General features: G+C 35.8%; 1 protein-coding gene across 2 annotated transcripts in view; it reads left to right on the forward strand.

Moving 5' to 3' along the window:
* The window catches only part of UNC13C (unc-13 homolog C), a 589653-nt gene that overhangs the window by 358696 nt on the left and 210408 nt on the right, over positions 1-20549 (forward strand). For both annotated transcript variants that reach the window (XM_068536284.1, XM_068536278.1), the window contains one exon: positions 4982-5115. In XM_068536284.1, coding sequence (XP_068392385.1) covers positions 4982-5115 — 134 coding nt within the window. The remainder of the gene's footprint in view (positions 1-4981; positions 5116-20549) is intronic.

Raw genomic sequence — 20549 nt, forward strand, 5'->3', positions numbered from 1 at the left:
AGCCAACTCAGAGTCAGAGGAAGTTGCAAGCTTATTATAAAAGAGCTATCTAGGTCATATTTTAATATTTATTTACTTTGCTAGCCTTTTTGTTATAATTTAAAGCTTATTTCTTTTTTAATACTCAGGCTCACCTGTATTTCATTTTCTTCTGTGTCTTTATATTCATGCTGTCCTGATTTTCCAAATTCCTACCATCTATAAGCCTTGTTGCCAAAACTTTCAGCCATCACTTACCTTGAAAGAAGACCATCTTTCTATGTACGCTGCAGCAGTCACCTGCTCACACGCACACAAATTCTGTGAGCTCTTTTCAGAGTCACCACAGCTTCCTTATCTTACCTGAGGTATCATTTTCCTCAGCTCTTCTCGACCTCCACCCTAGAGCCCTTTACTTGATCTCTATTCCTGCCCCGCCGTGGTCTGAATGCCTAAACACACATCCTCCTCCAACAATCTGCTGTCCTTCCTTTCTCCTCCCTCCTTTTTCTAGATCTACTCCTCCATCGTCCCTCCCATTTCTCTTCTTCCTTCCTCTGGACCATAAAATATATTTGTTCCAGCACTCCAACCATTCTGGTCAAACACTTAAATCCTTTTCCTACTTCATTGCCCTCCAGTAGTAAATCCAACACTCTGTTTCCTTGACTTCTGAATCCAGTCCTGGAGGAAACTCACCATGGTCCAGAGTTGCATCCTTGTAAGTGCAGGGACCCAGCCTCAACAGCGCTCCCCAGCTCCCTGGCAGGGCCACTCTGGGTCCAACTCAAGGCCCACTTTCATTCCTTGCAGAGGTTGTTTCAAACTTTTACTATTTACTCCTCCTCTTCTCTCAGGATAGAAACTTCTAGCTGTCCTTTCTCACCATCAACAAGACTTATCTGCAAGATTCTTTATTGCCTGACTCAGAGGAAGCCTTGCTCTTCATTTACATTCAAGGCTAATCCTCCCACATTTACTCTGGATCCCATTTTCTCCCATTTCAACAGAGGCCTCACTCCCCCATCTATGCCCCTCTTTCATAAAACGTTATTCTCTTTTAGACTTTCTCCCCAAGGTTTTGCCTCTAGCCATGTAGTCTTCTCTCTCTCTCTCTCTGAGTAAACTTGTTTACTCCATAATTTCAGCTACCACATACATCCTGGAATTCTTCAAGCTATATCAGTAGTCCAGAGTGCTTTCTAAACTCCAGGCTGGTTTACCTAATTACCTTCTGGATAGTTCCATTGACTTCTCCCTCTCTCTCTTCTTTCTCACCATTTACATAATGAGTTCTATTAATTTTACCTAACTATTTCATAAGTATTTTCATAAACCTATCAATTTTATTTATTGACTATTTCATAAGTTTTAATTTATTAAACTTCCTGCTACTGCCAAATCATTTTTTAAAAACACAACTGTAATTAAGTATTCCTGTGTTTAAAATCATACAATAGTCCTCATCAAATTTAGTTTAAATGCAAATCCCTTCATATAACACAAAAGGTCCTTCAGTATTTGACCCCTGCATCTCTCTAGCCTTTTGTTTCCCAAAGTATACTCAGAGGAACACTTTTTCTGTGGAATGTTTTACAAGATGGGATGTGGGGAATAGGAGGGGAGTAGAAGACTCTCAACTTGGCCCTGGGACCAACAGCACCAGAATTACTTGAGACTTTATCATATATGCCAATTCTCAAGCTTCACCCTAGATCTACTGAATCAGGAACTCTGGTGGTAGAGCCTACCAATCTGTGTTTTAACAAGCCTGCCCAGTGATGCTGAGAAACGCTAAAGTTTGAGAACCACCATGTTAGAGAATCACAATGTACATTAGCATCTTACTACAAGAAGTCTGGAAATAACCTATTTAACTTCGTTTAAGCAAAATTTCCTCAATTTGAGCATGGACCGTGTGTGTGTGTGTGTGTGTGTGAGATACTCACTAATATCCAGTAGAACTAATGTTAGAGAAATCTGTCAAAAGCCTGCAGCCTCACATTGCTAGTAATTCCCCAATCAATGTCATGTGCTTTTGTATTTAAGCATCCCACTGTATTACTCTACTAAATATCTCCCCCCAACCCTAGTCTGGCCAACTCCTTAGAGGAGGTATTTCAAAATTATATGCTTATTGAACAAATACATGGAATGGAACAGAAATATGTTGTAGCAACCTTAGAAGTGTTGCTAAGTCCTACTACCATGAAGATATAATCTGTTATTTCAACACTTTTTTGCATATAATGGTTCTCTCTGTATATTGATCTCTTCTTAATGGAGTATCTTCATATCTTCTTCTTTGATATTGTGAAAGTATAATGTACATCTTATCAGCTTGTCTGTACAAGCTTTTTGTATTGAAATATCCTTTATAAATATGATGACTAGAAGTTTTTTCAGCTGATCCTACACCCTGGTAACTTTCTACTTTTAAAAAATTCTCTCCCCATTATACTTTCACAGTCTTTCTTTCATATATCTTTCCTCAATTATCTATTAACAAAATAATTTTTAGACACTATAGTACCAATGACCATATTAAGATTGACATACTAAGTCATAGCTTTATAAACCTATTGTATTTTATTTGTTATTAATGAGGTTAATATTATATATTATACTTTAATATAAATATATTTTATTAAATTTTTCTTGTGATACATATTAATTCATAGGGGTTTTAGTAAATATTAATACACTTATTACTAGCTTTCAGAATTTCTACTGCCATTATCTTAATTCTTCCAACCACAATTTCAAATGCCCCAGTAGACTTCTTAAATATTCATAAAGTGTTACTTAGAAAAACTGAGTTCCTAAGCAGTCAAGTAAGTATTCTTATATAATGGTTGTACTACATGTTTCAAACATGCAGTTTATTCAAATGCACTAGTAAAATACATAAAGCGTGATTTATGATACTGATATGTGGTACGTAAAAACTTCATGACTCAGCATCAAGTTTGGTTTATTCTGATGCAACATACAGAATTTTATGCAAAAACATTACCAACTGTAATCCTCTGATGTCATAAAAAAGTAATCTGTGACAGCTAAGGGACTTTGGAATGAATGTATATTCAACTACTTTGGTCTCTCCCCTTTCCCAGATCACTCTTTGCAGAATGATGATAAGTGACTCTGGTGTTAGACATGTCATCTGTAGTCATTTATTTTTATTTAATCACATTACTTGAAATGTTAGGCATATAGTTCGGCTATATACACATCATGATGATTAATGATAGTATTCTCATATAGTCCACCGTGGTCATCAGAACTAATTTTACTTACAATCTTCACAACTCACCAGGTTCTCTGGCTTTCTAACTACATCATAGAGAAGGAAATCTATTGAGCTTAATGTAATGAATAAATAATTATGTTATTGTGACCATAATAAATTCCTGTTCATAAAAGAAAGATAAATTTCAATAGAAAATGTAACTTAATAATAGGCAAAGTCAGACATTTGTAAGCCTTTTTTTTATTAAAGATCTTCTGATGTGCCTTGGTGTACCTAAGGAATTAAAAGAGGAAGGCTGCCAGAGTTTCAAGTGGTTCTCAGGGACCAGATATATAAGATTCTTAAGATCCTTTGGAGACTGCTTATAGTTCATTCTGGCAATTTGAAGTAATTTGTCCTAGCCACTAATTTTTTGACTATTTTAGCTCTTCAACTTTTAGTATCTGTTAAATTTTGAGCTTAAAGGTAAATCAAGAGCATTTGGAAGCACCCTAGGAAAATTTAAGTCCCTAAAGGTGCATTATAGTCTGTGTATGAGGTCTCTAACAGTAAGTGGATTTAATACAGGGTTATATTCTAACTTAAGTGAGAATAATAATAGTGTGATGACTCATCCAAATCTGGTTACATGTCTTGGGCAGCATTAGACGATAGGCATACAACCATTCAGCAGAGGGTGGCTGTTCTTTGGAAAAGACATGGTAGTTGGATAGGGCAAAAGATCGGATCAAGTAAAATCTAATCCTCCTTTTGTACGAGAGCCCATAAATTTCCTGAGCTACACATTGGAGTTCTCAGATATCCTGGATGTATGAGATTATAAATAATTCAGCAAAAACAGTCAAGGAAACGATATGCTTCCCACTGAGTCATATACTTGAGGGAAAATTGTCTCGTCTTTATCTTTTTTGCCTAATTTAAAAAAGTAAATGTCAAAGAAGTGTTATAAGAAGAATGCCCACCAGACAAAGTGACCAGAATAATTTATTTGTGTGTTCAAAGGAATTGTGTTTGTTGAGTATGAAGTTTATATGTTAAACATTCAAAATTGTTATTATACCCTGTTAATCTCACTGTAAATTTAGATCATCGAGGCAACACTCTTTCTAGAGGGGAGAGGGGAGAATTCATTCAGTATGGTAAATCAAGAAGGATTCCAATATGATTTAAATACACATACATGCACAAAAAAGAAAGACAGACTTACGAAGTTTTTGTTAACAAGATACATTTGTGAGTGGAATGAGAGAGTTCCAGACCATTCATGCAACTTGTATATGCTGTCCTATTTAACAGTACTGGCTTTGTAACCAGGCAGCCTTGCTTGAGTTCAGCCCACTTTACTACCAGTGTGACTATGGACAAAATATTTAGGCAGGACAAATTTTGTACACAACACACACACACACATCATTGTAGAAACAGAATTCAACCTTTTGCCTTGGAAGAAGCCACATTAAAGGGATAATTTCTACAATAATAACTCCTAAGTTCATGAACTGCAATAGAGGAAGAGAAACCTCCATTCCAGAACCAAAGTATTTAGGAATTCAAGCCTGACCATTGTGACTTTACCCGACAGGATGCCTTCAATGAAGAGAGGAAACCTGAATTTAATAGCTTTGGCTGGCATGATCTGAGAGTTGTTCCATTACCCCTTTTCTCTGATCCTCCTGTTTGACAGTGACATCTAACTAAAGTCATACCATTTAACCTTTTCTTTTGCATGTTGCGTGACCTTGTGAGCAGAGTAAGAAACGGGACACTCCTCGGGAAGATCAGGGACCAACCACCAAGAATTTGGATTTTTGGCCCCAACTTATTACACTGATGGTCACGATTATTGATGAGGATAAAACTGCCTACACTCCTGCCCTGAATCAGTAAGTATACTGTTTTGGTAATAAATTGATTTTATTCCACTAAAGTGAAGAAAACAAAATATTTGAAGTATGGCTTATACTCTCATGACAATGACAAACTTTTCCAAAATCAAGCTATAGAAAGCAGTATATTTTTACTTTTATCAGTAAATATTAATTCAGTGATATTATGGATTTTTAGTTTCAGCCCCATACAGAGTGATTATTTGGATATGGAGACAAACGTTTCCCACAAATTTATTTTTATTTGATGTAGAAAAATTTCTTCTTTCCACTGGTTTCTTTCATTGTCTTGAAAGAAAAAAAAAAATGCAATCCCCCAAAACTAAAAAGAATGTTAAAGAGTTAGTATTAAACATATTCCACTGTGACTTTATTAATAGTAAGGATTTTTCAAAAAAACTTGCTTTCAAAATAGTTGTGTATGCCAGATGTAACAAATTTAATGCAGTATTTAAGAGAACAAGTCCATTTTCTCACATAACCTAAGCCTATGCCTCCATGCATAGAATTTATAAATTATGAGCAGGTTGGCAAGGCAAATGAATTAAAATTCATGGCTGTTCTAGAAGACTCTGAAATCATCAACTTAGCAACTTAACACTAGCTATGAGACCTTGGGCAAATTATCTAATTTCCCTGGGTCTCAGTTTCCTCATGTATAAAATAAGGATATATTACCAGATAATTTCCAGGATCCAGTCCACCTTTAATGTTGCACATTTAGGATTTATTTCACGCCCACACTTCGAGAGCTATACAACCAAAATAACAGCTGACTCTGCCCGCAGGGCATTTGCAATCTGGTAATGGAGAGAGCATCCTGACATTTTGGTCATACCTGAAAGCCTGTGGGCAGCAGGAATAGCAGAAATAGACAAACGATGAAGTACATTCAGGCTTAATAGGGAGAACTGGTTTTATTATTTCTAATTTTTTGTACTGGTCAAGACAGTTAGGGTCAAAAAGCTTGTGTGGAATACAATTGAAATTCCAATTATAGAAGAAATACATGTAAGTATTCCAATTTTTATCCTTTCCTGTTTCTTCACCACCCATTTTCACCTACCTGAATTTCTTCTAAATGTGGAGAAAGTATTCCTCTCTTTGATAGGCAATGACAGCATCATTAGGTTTACCTTTACACTTTCTTCTTCCTTTTCTCCTTATATCCACCTTTTCTGCCTGATGCCAGAGTGTATCATGATGACCATCTGTAGAGATTTTCTCTTATTCTCTTCTGATAGCTCAGGACTAGATCCTCTCTTTTAACATATGGCATGTCCTCAGTTCCTCCTGGACAGCTTTGTGGGTTAGATATGTTTTCTCATTCATTCTTTGGATCTTTCTTGAAGATACAGTAGATTTCCTAAAGGTAGGGACATCAGTAACTTGTTTTAAGACTGTGCCCGCGGGCTGGGGTAGGTCAGTTGATTAATGAGAATGGAATGAAAACAAACATCTGCTGAGAAATGCTAATTAAAAGTTATATGAAAGGATTTTATTTTTAGTCAAATGAATTCTTTACATTTATCAAATATTCAGAATATGACTATTAAAAGATACATTATAAAATCATGGAATCAAAGTTCCCCAGAATCATCCTTAATCATATACCATTAAAGATATACAAAGATTTTAGTTACTTTTTTGTGACTGTGTTAAAGGAAGTGGAGGGAATGCATTTACTTATGGCAAAAATAAATTTTAAATTATGAGCTAAATTAAGTCTACTAAGTATAAAAATGAGCAAGGACACAAGGAAAGAAGAGTAATGTCTTTGTCTTGCTTTTTATTTTTGTTTATAGTGTCAAGAGTTTGGAGTCACTTTTGTTCCAATGAAAACCTAGTTCTAATAAAGCTGAATGCTTTCCCTCTGTTAGGAATCTATGCTTTATGATTGTATTTGCTCAGATTTTGAAGATGTTCCAAAGATTTTTTGCTTACTAAGGATCAGTGCATTTTGTTTCTCATTTAATCAAATCTATATTTTAAGTGAACTCACCTAGATAGCAAGGTGTGCTCTTAGTGGCCAATGTTGCATTTGTGTAATTTGGTGAGATTTCCATTCATGCATGTTTCTTTATTTGTGCAATGTGTCATCACATTTAGGCATCACTAATTATCTCACTGGGTAGTTAGACTATTAGGATCAAATAGGCCGATAGTTGTGAATGCAGATTCTGAGCTCCATCCCAAATCTACGGAGTTAAAATCTGAATTTGGCACAGAAGTCTGCATTATTAATAAAGTATCCCTTGTGTGGTTTTTATACACCAGAGTATGAAGGCACAGGTCAGTTTGTGAAGGACATGTCCAGCTAAAACAAATTTTGGTTTTATTTCGAAGGTAATGGCAAGAGAACAGATGATTGAAAAATATGTCTTATTTTTATATCTTTCTTATTTTTATATCTAAGATTATTGATATGAATAATTAATTGAATGAAGTATTCATGGTTATTTTGACTAAACAAATATTGCAAGCATTTGCTTATTCACGTTTGATAACAATTTATAATAATTGCAGAAAGTAAACATGAGGGGAAGGATTTGTTTTATTTTGTACACTAGTATGTATCCAGGCATATATATTGGTTGAATTAATGAATACATTAAAGTAAATCCATATGTGTAATTGGTATCTGTTCTCTCTGTTCCTACTCCATTGATTAACTGATGTACTAGAGTATTTCTTTGAGTGATACGTCTTCACATTTTAAAGACGAATTTTATGAAGTGGCTTTCCAGGTGTTTCTATTTCATTGAAACTGAAAACTATTAAGCACAGTATTTTCAGATCTTTCAATGTGGATCTCTCTCTCTCTCCCTTTTAAATAGATGTATTGAGGTATAACTGAATACAGTTAAAAATTTAATTAGTTTTGACATATGCATCTAACCATGAAACCATCACCACAATCAAGATAATAAAGATATCCATAACCCCCATAAGTTTCTGTGTGCCTTATGTAACCCACCCCAGGCAACCAATGGTCTGCTTTCTAATACTACAAATTAGTTAGAAATTTTTATCCTTTTGTATAAAGGAATAGTATATTATGTACATTTCTTTGTCTAATTTCTTTCACTAATTACAACTATTTTGAGATTCATCCAGGTGGTTGTGGGTATCAATACTTCATCTCCTTTTATTTCTAAGTAATATTCTACTATATAGATACACCACAAAATGTTTATCCATTCATCTCTTAGGATTAGGGTTAAGGTTAGGGGGTAAATTTGGATTTTTTTTCAAGATTAGGTTTCTGTGAATATTTGTTTGTAAGATTTTGTATAGACATATTCTTTTATTTTCCTTGGGTCATGTAATATGTACATGTTTAATATTTCTTAAAACTGCCAAACCACTTTCCAAAGTATTTGTACATTTCCAACACTTAGTACAATTAGACTTTTTACTTTTAGCCATTCAAATAAGTGTAGTGATATCTCCTTGTGGTTTTAATTTGCACTTTCCTAAATACTGATATTGACCATCTTTTCATCTGCTTATTTGCAATACATATATCTTCTTTGGTGAAATGTCTGTTCAAATCTTTTTGCCATTTCCGAATTGGGATGTTTATCTTCTTATTAATGAGTTGTAATGGCTCTTTAATTATAGTAAATAAAGGTCTACTGTTATGTAAATGTTGCAATATTTTCTCCTAGTTTGTGACTTTCTTTTCCATTTATTACTAGTTTCTTTTGGAGAGCTGTTTTTAAGAAAATAATTGATAGAGTAGTCCAATTTGTTGATTATTTTCTTTTATAATTTGGGCTTTCTGTGTCCTATTTAAGAAATCGTTGAAACACCCACAGTCAAGTTGCAATACTGTAGTTTTCTTCTAGATATCTTACATTGAGATCTATAGTTCATCTCCAGTTATTTTTTGTATATGGTATGATATAGAGTTTAAGATTATTTGGGATTTTTTTCATATGTTTAATCTTTTCAGCTCTATTTGTTAGAAAAATTATCCTATCCCCATCGAATTGCTTTGGTAACTTTGTCAAAAATCAATTAATTATATGTGTGAGTCCAATTCCGTACTCTCTGTTCTATTGATCCATATATCTATGGGTCTAGTAGTGATTAACTTCAGCTTTTGTCTGGATAACTCTTTGTCTCTCCTTCAATTCTGAAGGACAACTTTGCCAAGTAGAATATTATTGGTTGGCGGGTTTTCTCTTTCAGCATTCTGAAAAATCATTCCGCTCCCTCCTGGCTTGCAAAGTTTCTGCTGAAAAATTCACTGATAGTCTTATGGGGATCCCCTTCAATGTAACAAACTTCTTTTATCTTGCTGCTTTTAGGATTCTCTCTTTGTCTTTTATATTGTCTCTTTGCTGAAATCCTCACTTTGTTCATGCATTGTTCTCTGACCTCAGTGAGCATCTTTATGACCATTATTTTGAACTCTCTATTGGGTAAATCACTTATCTCTATTTTATTAAGGTCAGTTACAGGTGATTTATCTTGTTCTTTTGTTTGGAACGTATTTCCTTATTATTTTTTTTTTTTTTCATTTTCCTTGACTCTGTTTTGGTTTCTGCACATTAGATTAGACAACCACCTCTCCCAGTCTGGACAGACTGTCTCATCAATCAGCCCAGCCCAAGCTCCTGGTTGTCTCTCAAACCTTTATGGTTGTCCAAGCTGCCATCTTTGTTCTTAGCGGCTCCCTAATTGAGGGTGTGCCAAGACCGGTCAATGTTTCAAGGAAAAGGATAAAAGTCAGCACCTAGATGCAGGCTAACTAAAAGCTGTACCCTCAGGCAATAGATGGGAAAAGATATAGTTAAGCCCCTTCGAAGGAGAAATTGGAAGATGGGCATTATTGCCTGCTTTCTCTGCACTGAGCCCAGGTGGATAGCCATGACAGTGGGGGAGGGACAAGCGGGGTGCTTCTGCACCTGTTGAAAAGCTGCTTGTTTTGTTTGCTGTAGTCCTGTGGGACTTGTGAATGAAAGACCCACTGGCTCTCGGAGCTACGTGATTTGGGAACCCATCCCTCAACTTGCAGCCATAAAAGTTGATGCATTAAATATGTGGACAAGCTCCTTCCAGGGAAGTATTGGTGGTTTGTTTTCATTGTTGGATCAAGCAAGAGGGAGAATGCAGGGAAGTGCCCACCAGCTCCTCTGGGCTCTAAGAAAGATCTCAGCCAGCCTCCAGATGCATGCTAAATTAGAAGCCAGACCCTCAGGCATCAACTTGTAAAGTATGCAGTCAAACCCCTCCAGGGCAAGACTGGGAGATGGGCATTTTTGCCTGCTCTTTCTGGGCTGAGCCTTGAGGAGACAGCCACAGGGAGTGATGTGCACCCACTGACAAATGCTTCTTTATTTGCCATAGTCCTGTGAGCCACTGGATTTCTCTCAGTGGGAATTTCTCCACGTGTAGTTGTACATTCATTGCGTCTGTGGGTGGAGGGAAGTTCAGGAGACTCCTATGTTGCCATCTTGGTTCCTCCCAAAACTACTTGTTCTTGATTGTGTTTTTGTTATTTGTCTTTCAAGGAATTTTTCTATTTAATCTAAGTGGCAATTTGCTGTTGTATAGTTGCTCATGACATTTCTCTATTATGCCTTTAATGTCTATAAAATCTGAAGTCATTTCTCTTCTCTCATTCTTAATATTGACATTTTGTATCTTCTCTCTCTTTTCCTGTCTAACTGGCTAGACGTTTATGAATTTTATTAGTCTTCTGGAAAAAAAAAAAGAAACAGATTTTGGTTTCATTAAATCTCAATATTGTTTTTGGTTTTAAAGTAAATTGGTGTCTCCTCTATTTCTTATTATGTTCTTTCTTTTGTAAGTGTAGATAACTGTTAAGTGGCTCCAGCAGTAATCCAGTGAGAAAATATGAGGACTTTGGATAAGATGATGGAGAGGTAGGATCAGATCTGAGAAATATTTAGGAGATACATCAAGGGATCTTCTTGACTAACTGCATTGAGTGGGAGGTTAGGAAAGAAGATGGAGACAATGAACACGCTGTATTTATGGGAGCACCATTAATTGAGATAATAAATTCAGGAGGAAGTTTCAGTTTAAGGAAGTACATAGTTAAAAGAAAGAAGTATACAGTGAGTTATATTTGGATATATAGAGATTTGGCTATCTGTATGACTTCCATGAGTCACATGCAGTAGGCAATTGTATACTTCGCTGTGAAATTCCTTTAGACTGACAACAACTAAATGTATAATGTAGGGGAGGTTCACTAAATATGCTTGAAAGTAAGAAATCTCATATCTTTTAAAATATTCATGTAATTATACTCTCAGATTAGTTAAATTACTGTGACTTAACATTACTTTGTTTTTGTAATGCTGACCAAAATGTAAGCAAAAATATGTTTCATCCATTCTACGGTCCTGTGTATTTGCATGTATTTTATTATTGTCTGTAATTTCTTTTAGCATCTTTCCAAAGTATACATACAGTGAAGGCTCAATTTATTTTCTCTCCGCATTAAGAGTATATATCAGAGAGGCTCCAATGTGTTGAGTAGAAAATGGAACAGTTTTCGAAAATCTGCTGTTTCATTTGTGAAGATGAGGTATGCTGCTTTCATTTTGTCAAGGCTGTGGGACGAGCCATAACATTATTTTCAAATTTTATGTTTTAAAAGATAGTATGCTTCATTTGCGGCAGTGAGAAAATTGGGTTTAAGCTACTTTGATCAAGGATTTACATCTTCTTTCTGTTTTGGAACTAATGCTCTTCAAAGTATTAAAGCTGTTGATGTCTTTGCTTGCACTGTGGCTTCCCTAAATTGTTTTTCTATTTAAAACTTTGTTACAAAACTGTTCATTATGCTAAAAAGTAGAGAGAGTATACAATGGAGCTGTATATCCGTAACTCAAACTCAACAATTACTAAGATTTTGTCATATTTTCTTCACCTGTACACTGAGCTTTATTATTCTTTTCTTCCCCTTTGCTGAATTCTTTTAAACAAATCTCAGACATATATCATTTCATCCCTAAAAATTATGGTTATTTTCTTACATATGACAATGTCATTCTCACAACTAATAACACTAACAGTAATGCATTAGTATTGTGTACCCCTTCCCATAATCAAATGCTGCTGTGTTTCTTTAAAAATCCCTTTTTACATTTGTTTTGTTTTAGTCAGGATTCAGATGAGGTCCACATACTACATTTTGGTTATTTTGTGTCATAAGTCTCTTTCATCATAATTCCTCTCCCTTAACTTCTCTTTCATCCATACCACTGCTTTCTTAAAGAAGCCATGTTCATTGTCCTTTAGAATGTTCTACTTTCTGGATCATTCTGCTTGTCTCTTTCTTTTATTTAATTTGTTCCACCATATTCTGTACTCCCCATAGCTGAGCATCAGCTTAAAGGCTATCTTTCAGATCCCTTTTTTTTTTTTTTTTTTTTTTCCCAAGAATAACTCACAGGTGACCCTGTGTACTTCATACTCCCATCACATCCACGGTCACATTAAGTCTGGTTGTTCCCCCTGTGGTCATGCCAAGATTGAGCAGTGCTGCCAGCCTGATCCTTCCATTTCAGTGTTTCTGTTGACCTCTCCTCTAATGCTTTCATTTACTTATAATCATTTCAGAATAAGTTATTCAATTAGGGATGGCAAAATTGTGATTTTTATAATGTTATTTGATCAACATTTATTTAGTTAGAATTTTTCTGTGAAGAAGGACTTGCCTTCATCAACTAGGGCTGCTTATCTGGTTATTGTCGATGAAAATAATCAATAAATAACCTATATTAGGAATAGAAAAGAATTTTATTTGAGTCAAACTGAGAACTCTAGCCTAGAAAACAGCCTCCCAGAAAACTCCGAGGAACTGCTCCGTAGAAGCATGGTTATAAGCACAGTTTTATATCTTGTCAGAACAAAGAACATGAAACAAGCCAGGGATACATTCCTTCAAGGTTTCAAAAAAAAACAAATCAGCACGTACACAGTGAGTCAGTCTAGCCTTGGCACCTGGGAAGGGAATCTTATCATCGAAGGAGTACCAGCATCGGTGCCCCAGGAAGGGAGGCATCTAATCTTTAGTTTTAACATGGTCTTTCTTTACTTCTGCTCAGTACACCCTGTTTTTTTAATAATTAAAGCACAAGCACAATTTATGTTTGATAGGCCACCAACAGGCTGTTGTAGTTAACATAAAATTCAAGTTAACTCATATATAAGCCAGAACGACTTCCCCATATCGCGGTATGTGAAAATTTCTTGTATCATTACCCTGAAATAGAACAAGTATAGGAAAGATACGGCAAATATTCAATTCTTTCTTTTAAAGATTTTTATTTCATTCTTTTTTTCTGCTCTATTTACTTTTATTATTTTTCATTAAAATTCTCATTTAAATAAATATGTATTGAATATTTGATAGTTGCCAGGTACTATGCAAAGCTGGGGCCACAAAGATTTAATCGGGAAAGAGGTATACAAAATCAAACATGAACCTTAAACTGTGCCTGCCACAATCACAAGTCATTCTGAGATCAAATTCCTCACCTTAGTCCCTTGTTAAGGTAACCTAATGAGAAAAACACGAGATTTGGAATTAGACTAAGAAATCCAGAGATTGAGATAGTTGACAAGAATAGACATTGAAAGGTTATGAGTTTGGAGATGGCTATAGTAAGTGATCCAAAATTAAGAATAAATCAAAATGATGTGTAAATAGAAGCCAGGAGCTAAACATGGTTGAAGGAGAAGAAGGCAGTTTTCAGTAAAAGAAGGGAAAGGATGCTTGCAAGGAAAATCAGAAACGATGAGAACAGCAGAGTCTTGGTATTGGTGGACTTCTTAAGTGAGGATCCTGGCTGTGGTCGCTCACTGCACTCCCCTGATGCCTTCACCTCGGAAGGAGCTTTTTGCTCCTGGTGCCAGGAGACCGACTACTGGTGTTTGCTCCATCTATTAAACCGAGTTCAGCTTTCCTTGGATTCCAGTACAATGTGGCAAGGCAGTTTAGTCTTGTTTCTCCATTATGCAAAGTATACTTACCAAAATTACCTTTTAGTTATTTGCAGTTCCTTGAGTCTGTGATCCTTATAGCTAAAGTAGCATAACTAAACCATTATATTACATGGAGCAACATGTGTATTCCACTGTAGTTGCAGTTAGGTTGCTGTTGAAGTGTAAAGGAATGCTTCAATTTTGATTGCTAGGATATAAGCAAACAATATATTTCCTATGAGTAAACAGTTCTGCAGAGCTAGGGTTTACATTGGGGAGAATGGATAGCCAGAAAATCTAAAAACCTGGGCTAAAACTACCTGCATAAAAGCACACACAAAAAAAGAAGTCATTTTGAAAGCTTTTACTGATGTTAATTACAGCCAACTTAAATTTTAAAATAGATAAGATGTTTCTCTGCAGATTCCCAAAACAATAATACATTATCTGGAAAGAATAAGAATATTTTTCTAAGAGCATAAGAGTACTGTTGTAAGATTGCTAACTAAGAATTGTACTAATTCAGTCACTTCTGAAGATTTCAATTTTCTGCCTCCCTGACTGCACATCGTAGAGAAAACAAAAGGTTCATCTTGGATTTTCAGTTTATTATGCTTGCCAGATGACTTATGTACAACTAGATATCTATGTTATAAACATTACAACCATCGTATAGGGAACTATGGGAAATTCACTGGAGCCAGACACTGTACTAAGCATTTTTTATAGTTTAATGTTTAATTGAATCCTAAATGTAATTGTAATAGAATCAGTGCTGTTAACATCCCCAAAGTGCAGACGATGAAACTGAAGCACAGTTAGTAAGTGGCAGAATTAGAATCTCAGCAACCCTCTGCGTTAACAAAACGGTTAACTGTAGGGAAAAATCCCATAAGTAAGGGCATTAATCCTTTAGCTCCATCCAAACATTTCTGATGTCTCAATGATTAATCTGAATCTGGTCATGATAGACCTGAAACAGTAATTACTCACAAAAGTTTAAAGTGCAAGATATGCCATATGATGGCACCAGTTGTAGTTGTATATAAACCAATAGACAAAATGCATACAATTTGTAATTTACTGTAAGAAAAATGTAAATGTGTAATGTGTACTCACTGGCAGCCTCAGGAGAAACCATGAAAGAATTTTTTTTTTTCTAGAATTCTCTGTGTTAAAAACTTTGCTTCCCAAGCATTTGCGATACACAAAAATGATCAGTTTTCCCTTGTGGATTAGGTGCAAGAAATGTCAGAACCAAGGAGGCCCACATTTAATAACTCTATAGAATCTAACTTCATACCTTTCTACATTTCTATGTCTAATATCATTTTATTTTTATATCCTCATTTTTCTTCTCTTTTTTTTTTTTTCTTTTTTAAAACATATTTTCTCCCTGGAGGCCCCCTGTGTCCTCCTGCTGGATTCTAAACTGGTTGTTCTCTAGGTCTGTTGCAGAGCTGTTATTTGGAGATAGTGATGGCTACCATTGGTTTAGAAGGTTTCATTCATTTAACTTATGTTGATTACTGGGCATTATGTTACAAACTGGAGATTCAGCAATAAACAAGACAAAAAAAGTTCTTTATTACTTTTCCTGGGAGGGGAGAGGAGTTAGATAGCAAGGCACCTAAAAATAAACAGATAATACAATGTTTCAGGTATTGATAAATGCTATGGAGAAAGTAAAGCAAGACAATACTGAATACAGTGACTTGGCAGAAGTGAAGATCAGTGCTGATATGTCAATTTCAATGGCTACAAAAGGAATCTTGGAGAAAGTGACATTTGAATTGAAGCCTGGATCAGAGGAAGGCAGACATAAACAAAGCTTTGGTAACTGTAAACAGGAGAATCAATAGCAAGTACAAAGTTTCAGAGCTGAAGCCTGGCATGTTGCAGTAGCAGCAAGAAAGGCCATGTGATTGGGGCTTAATCAGTGGGAGAAACAGTAGGAAGAGTTGATGCCATAAAAGTGGCTCCTTTATTTATTGGATGGAGCTGCAGATTCCCATAGATGGCAAGGCAAACAGACTGCAACACTTTGCTTTCACGTCCATATTTCAGTTGCTGTCACCTGGTATGTGGCCAGTATTTCCTTAGGTTAGAGAGAATGAGAAGTAGTAATTTGGTTAGTCAAGTTTTTTGTTTGTTTGCTTTGTTTTTTTGTTTTTGTTTTTGATTTTTAGTTATTTTTTTTCTTCAGCAAAGATAGTTTTACAAAACACTTAATGGACTTTCTACTATCTACCTCCAAGTTCCCTCCACACTTTCCTTTACCCTTAAGATTTAAGACTTAACTGAAGCATTACCTCTTCCAGCTAGTCTTCCCTAATGCATCCAGGATGTATAGGTACCACATTGTGGTTCATCCATGAATCTACATTCTATCATTGCATTTATAGTATGGTACGATGAGTATATGTATATAAATCTGTTTCTTCTGCTATGCTAAAAAGTTTTTGAAGGAAAAGACCATGTCTTTTCATCTTTTTATTTTTACCACCTTAGCATAGTGTCCGATGAAGAGATGATGTTCCACTTGTTATCGAATGGGGGTCCCGCTGCTCCCACTTACAAAATCAATTACACACTCACAAATGTTGGCAGCAAACGACAGGCGCCTTTAATCAGAATGTCCGTAGTCTGGGGAGATGATGGACTCAACATCCCCCAAAAAACACCTCCAAAGATTCTGCTTGACCGTGAAACTTTTAAGGGAAAGGAGGGAAGTAATCTCAGTTAATCATTGAGATAGGGGGTCACAGTTGTCACCATCCCCCCACTGCGTGCAGGCTCGTTGACTTCTCGTGATCTTCCTCTAGATGTTATCTCATTCACACAGCTTGATCACACAGTTTGTTTGGGAGATGACTGAAGGGGAAGCTAGGGGAGAGATCTGGTCATCTTCATTTCTACATTTCATTGCTTATTCTTCATTTCTACTTCTTTGATCAACGGAAAGAACTGACAAGTTAGGCAAGGTATTGATTAAAAGATTTCAAAGGTGCACTTGGGCCAGAGATAAGTAGAGCATGGGGGCGCCTGGTTTAAAAGTTAGTCACAATATAGCTTTGCTAAAGTGACAGGAACAGGGGCTTCCTGCTGAGGGTGGTTTCCTGCAAAGAGCTGCTGACAGATCTCACTTGTCAGAACGTCGTTCCATTTCTGTGGGATTAGGGGCGAAGGTCTGTCTTCTGTACCTTCTTCATGCTGACATAGGATGCTGTATTCTCAGAGTGGAAATTGTCAACGTGGGTCTGTAGCATCTCTTTGTTGGCAATTTTAGTTGTCACTTACATATATGGGCAGGGCAAGCTACAATTATTTTGATGCCCACAAAGATATAGATTATTATGAGCAATAATGTTAATCCCATTCTCTTGAGGCCAGTTCTTGGAATTGTGCTAGCCATAGATTCAATAGCCATAGCTCAAGCTGGAGCAGTTTATGTCATGGCTACAGTCTGGTCATCGTGCAGTTAGCTTTTTTACCTCTGGTGGCAGTTTCAGTATGTGCAAAACAACTCTCTAGTACTTGGGGGTGGGCGGAGGGGGGGCCTGCAGGGTTCTGCTGGGCCCCAAACTCATGTTTATTGAGTGTATAAAATTTGCCACTTCCATACTTATCCTGCCTCTGCCTTTGTCTAAGGCCAGTTACAGATTTTTCTCAGTGATACTCCCTTCTCCCTTCCTAACATGTAATTGAGACAGACCAATAGATGGTTACTTTGGTTTAGTAAAATCACATCCAAGCTCTTTACCATAAATGGCCTGCTGAAAGCTTACTGTGGGAAACTCTTAGCAGAAATTTGAGATTAATTTTATTGGCACCAGACAGGAACAATCAGATACTACATGTGCTTTTTCAATGAATGCAGAAAGATAAAAGTGAATGCGGAACCATAGGGAAAGGATTTAAGGGAACTAGTTCTAAGCAATCTTTGTAACAATGCAGTGTCCTTGAGATCCATTCATAATTATACATTACACTTGGGAAGCAACTTTTAGACGGAAGGGTCTCCCTCCATTGCTGCTCGGGCAGGCAAGATGTTTGTTGGTCAGTCATCCAACAGACATTAAGGTCTCTACTTTGAAGACAAATCTCATCTTATTATATTTTGTAAACCATCTTAGTATTTTTTAATGAGATGAATACTTCAGTAATAAGTAAAAATAAAGAAAGAAAGAGGACTATGTTTTAAGTACGCAAAGATCAAGGTGGCTTGAGTGGCTTAGTGATCTAATATTTTTGCATGAGAGAGACTGAGCCATGAGACCTTAGAAAAGTTTTGCAACATTTTTCAGACTGTTTTCCACCTGTGAAAGATTGGGAGTTAAAACTGGAAAAATTGGGAGCTCAATCTGAAAAATTTGGGAGTTAAAACACAGAGGACCATTATGAGGATTCGAGGAGATAATGCTTAAAAGCACCTATCCCAGTGCTTGGCATTGACTAGATGCTCATCAGATGTTAACTCCCATCTCTCGGCGTTCAGTGCCTCAAGCTCCCTGCCTCCAACATGAAAATGAGGACTTGCTTTCCCCAGGTCTGTAATCTGGAAGCACTGGAGTAGCTTGAGAAACGTGACCTGAGGTCAGTAAATTCCATTTACTCTTCACCCCAGGCACATTACCCACATTTTTTAAAGCTGTTTCTGCCATCTCCACCTCCTTTGCCACTGCCAGGTGACATCTTCACTGTCTTACAAAATGCTGATTTCAGTAGTTAATCTAGATCCATCCCAAATTTTATTTTTCATATTTAAATTAAATATGTATTTAAAGATCCAAGTTTATTAAAATAATGCCTTAGGTTGTAGATGTAAATAAAGAGAAACAAAAAGATAAAAGGGTAGTTGGGTTTAAATGGCATTAGTGACCTACTTGCTTTTTAGTACAAGAGAACTTAAGTACAAAAGGAAAGATGATCACCACAGGAAATGTCCAGTTGTTGAGTTCACACTCCAAATGCTCAAACTAACTTTCACCCTGAACTGCAATGTTATGATATGTTTTAGTTGCCCTTTAATATAGCTTTAACTTGTAAGGCTAGTTTGTAACCCTACTTGATAAAGTTCATTCTTGGCAGTTCTCTCTCTCCATGGTAATGGCAGTTAATTGCACTAAGGCAAGTCTAGTTCTCTTAAATGGAGAACATGTTAACAAAAGCTGATTTTAAAAAATATAACAATGTTAAAAGAGCAGAGCAAACTAAATGTCTTGACTTCTGACTGTGACAATGAAGCTTCAGTTGCATACATGACACATAATATCAGAACCATTGCTTACTCATTTGTAACAATGAATACACTTATCTTCAAAGGCAAACTTTGCATATGAAAACAATACTTCACATTTAATGGATTCTAATTTTATCTGTTGTGACTAATGAATCAGTATTATCAAATTTGGCAGTGGAAGATTGTGTTTTCCTTATTTCACTGAGACATTTTCAAGATAATAAATTGGGTTATTAAATTGTTGTGTCTCATAGGAGTCAAGGTTTAAAACATTTATGCTTTGTATTAACTGCTGCAAATTAAAAACAGGAGACATTCAAATAATGTTGGAATGGATCAGTTATTTCATTAAACCTCTTTTTATAAATGATAGACTAAGTTAAGCTATAACTACATGGAAAATGAAGAAGAGGTGGCGCTATACATTCTAGAATTCAATTTGTGTACATTAACTTGGACCAGGATGAAGAGGACCAATTTTGTTTTTAAAATATGAATAATGAAATATGAGTATTTAATGTACCATATTATATGTGTACTTGTTTTAACTTTTAAATATATATACTAATTCCTACGAGGTTAGGAAATGGTCATGGAAAGTTAAAAACTCTTTTAGTCCTGCTTGTATCATAGTTTAGAATTCATTTATAATTAGCATATAAATTGTTAGTGTATGGCTAGAGATTTCTGAAGTTTATGAAACCAGTTTACTCCTGTTAGTATATAATAATTTCCCTCTGCAATCAAGTTTATTGCTATTAATTTTATTAGCAATTTTTTTTTTTCTGGAGACTAATAACTAGCAACACAAATGTAAACTTCCATTCATTTTCTGTGATAATTTTTTTCACATTAGAAATCAGTGGAATCTAAATAATATTTTCTTGTATGTCTTATGTCTTATTTATAGTTAAAATTTCATTATCATCAGCAGCAAGCATTATACTGAGTGCTCACTATGGGCCAGTGGCTGTACAAGTTATTTACATGTAAAATCTCACTTAATCCTCATAACAGCCCTAGAAAGGCCCAAATTGCAATTATTATCATCCCCATTTGACAGATGAGGAAATTGAGTTTTAAAGAGATTACTCAGTGCTCCACTGGGTCAATTAGTTAAGTAGCAGAGGAGAAATCAAATCTCTGTCTTTTGGATTCCATTGAGGCTTAACCACTACATTACACTTTTGTGAATTGTGCACAGGAAATAGCCAGA

Source organism: Eschrichtius robustus, chromosome 1 (assembly GCF_028021215.1).
Source record: "Eschrichtius robustus isolate mEscRob2 chromosome 1, mEscRob2.pri, whole genome shotgun sequence".
Taxonomy (NCBI): domain Eukaryota; kingdom Metazoa; phylum Chordata; class Mammalia; order Artiodactyla; family Eschrichtiidae; genus Eschrichtius; species Eschrichtius robustus.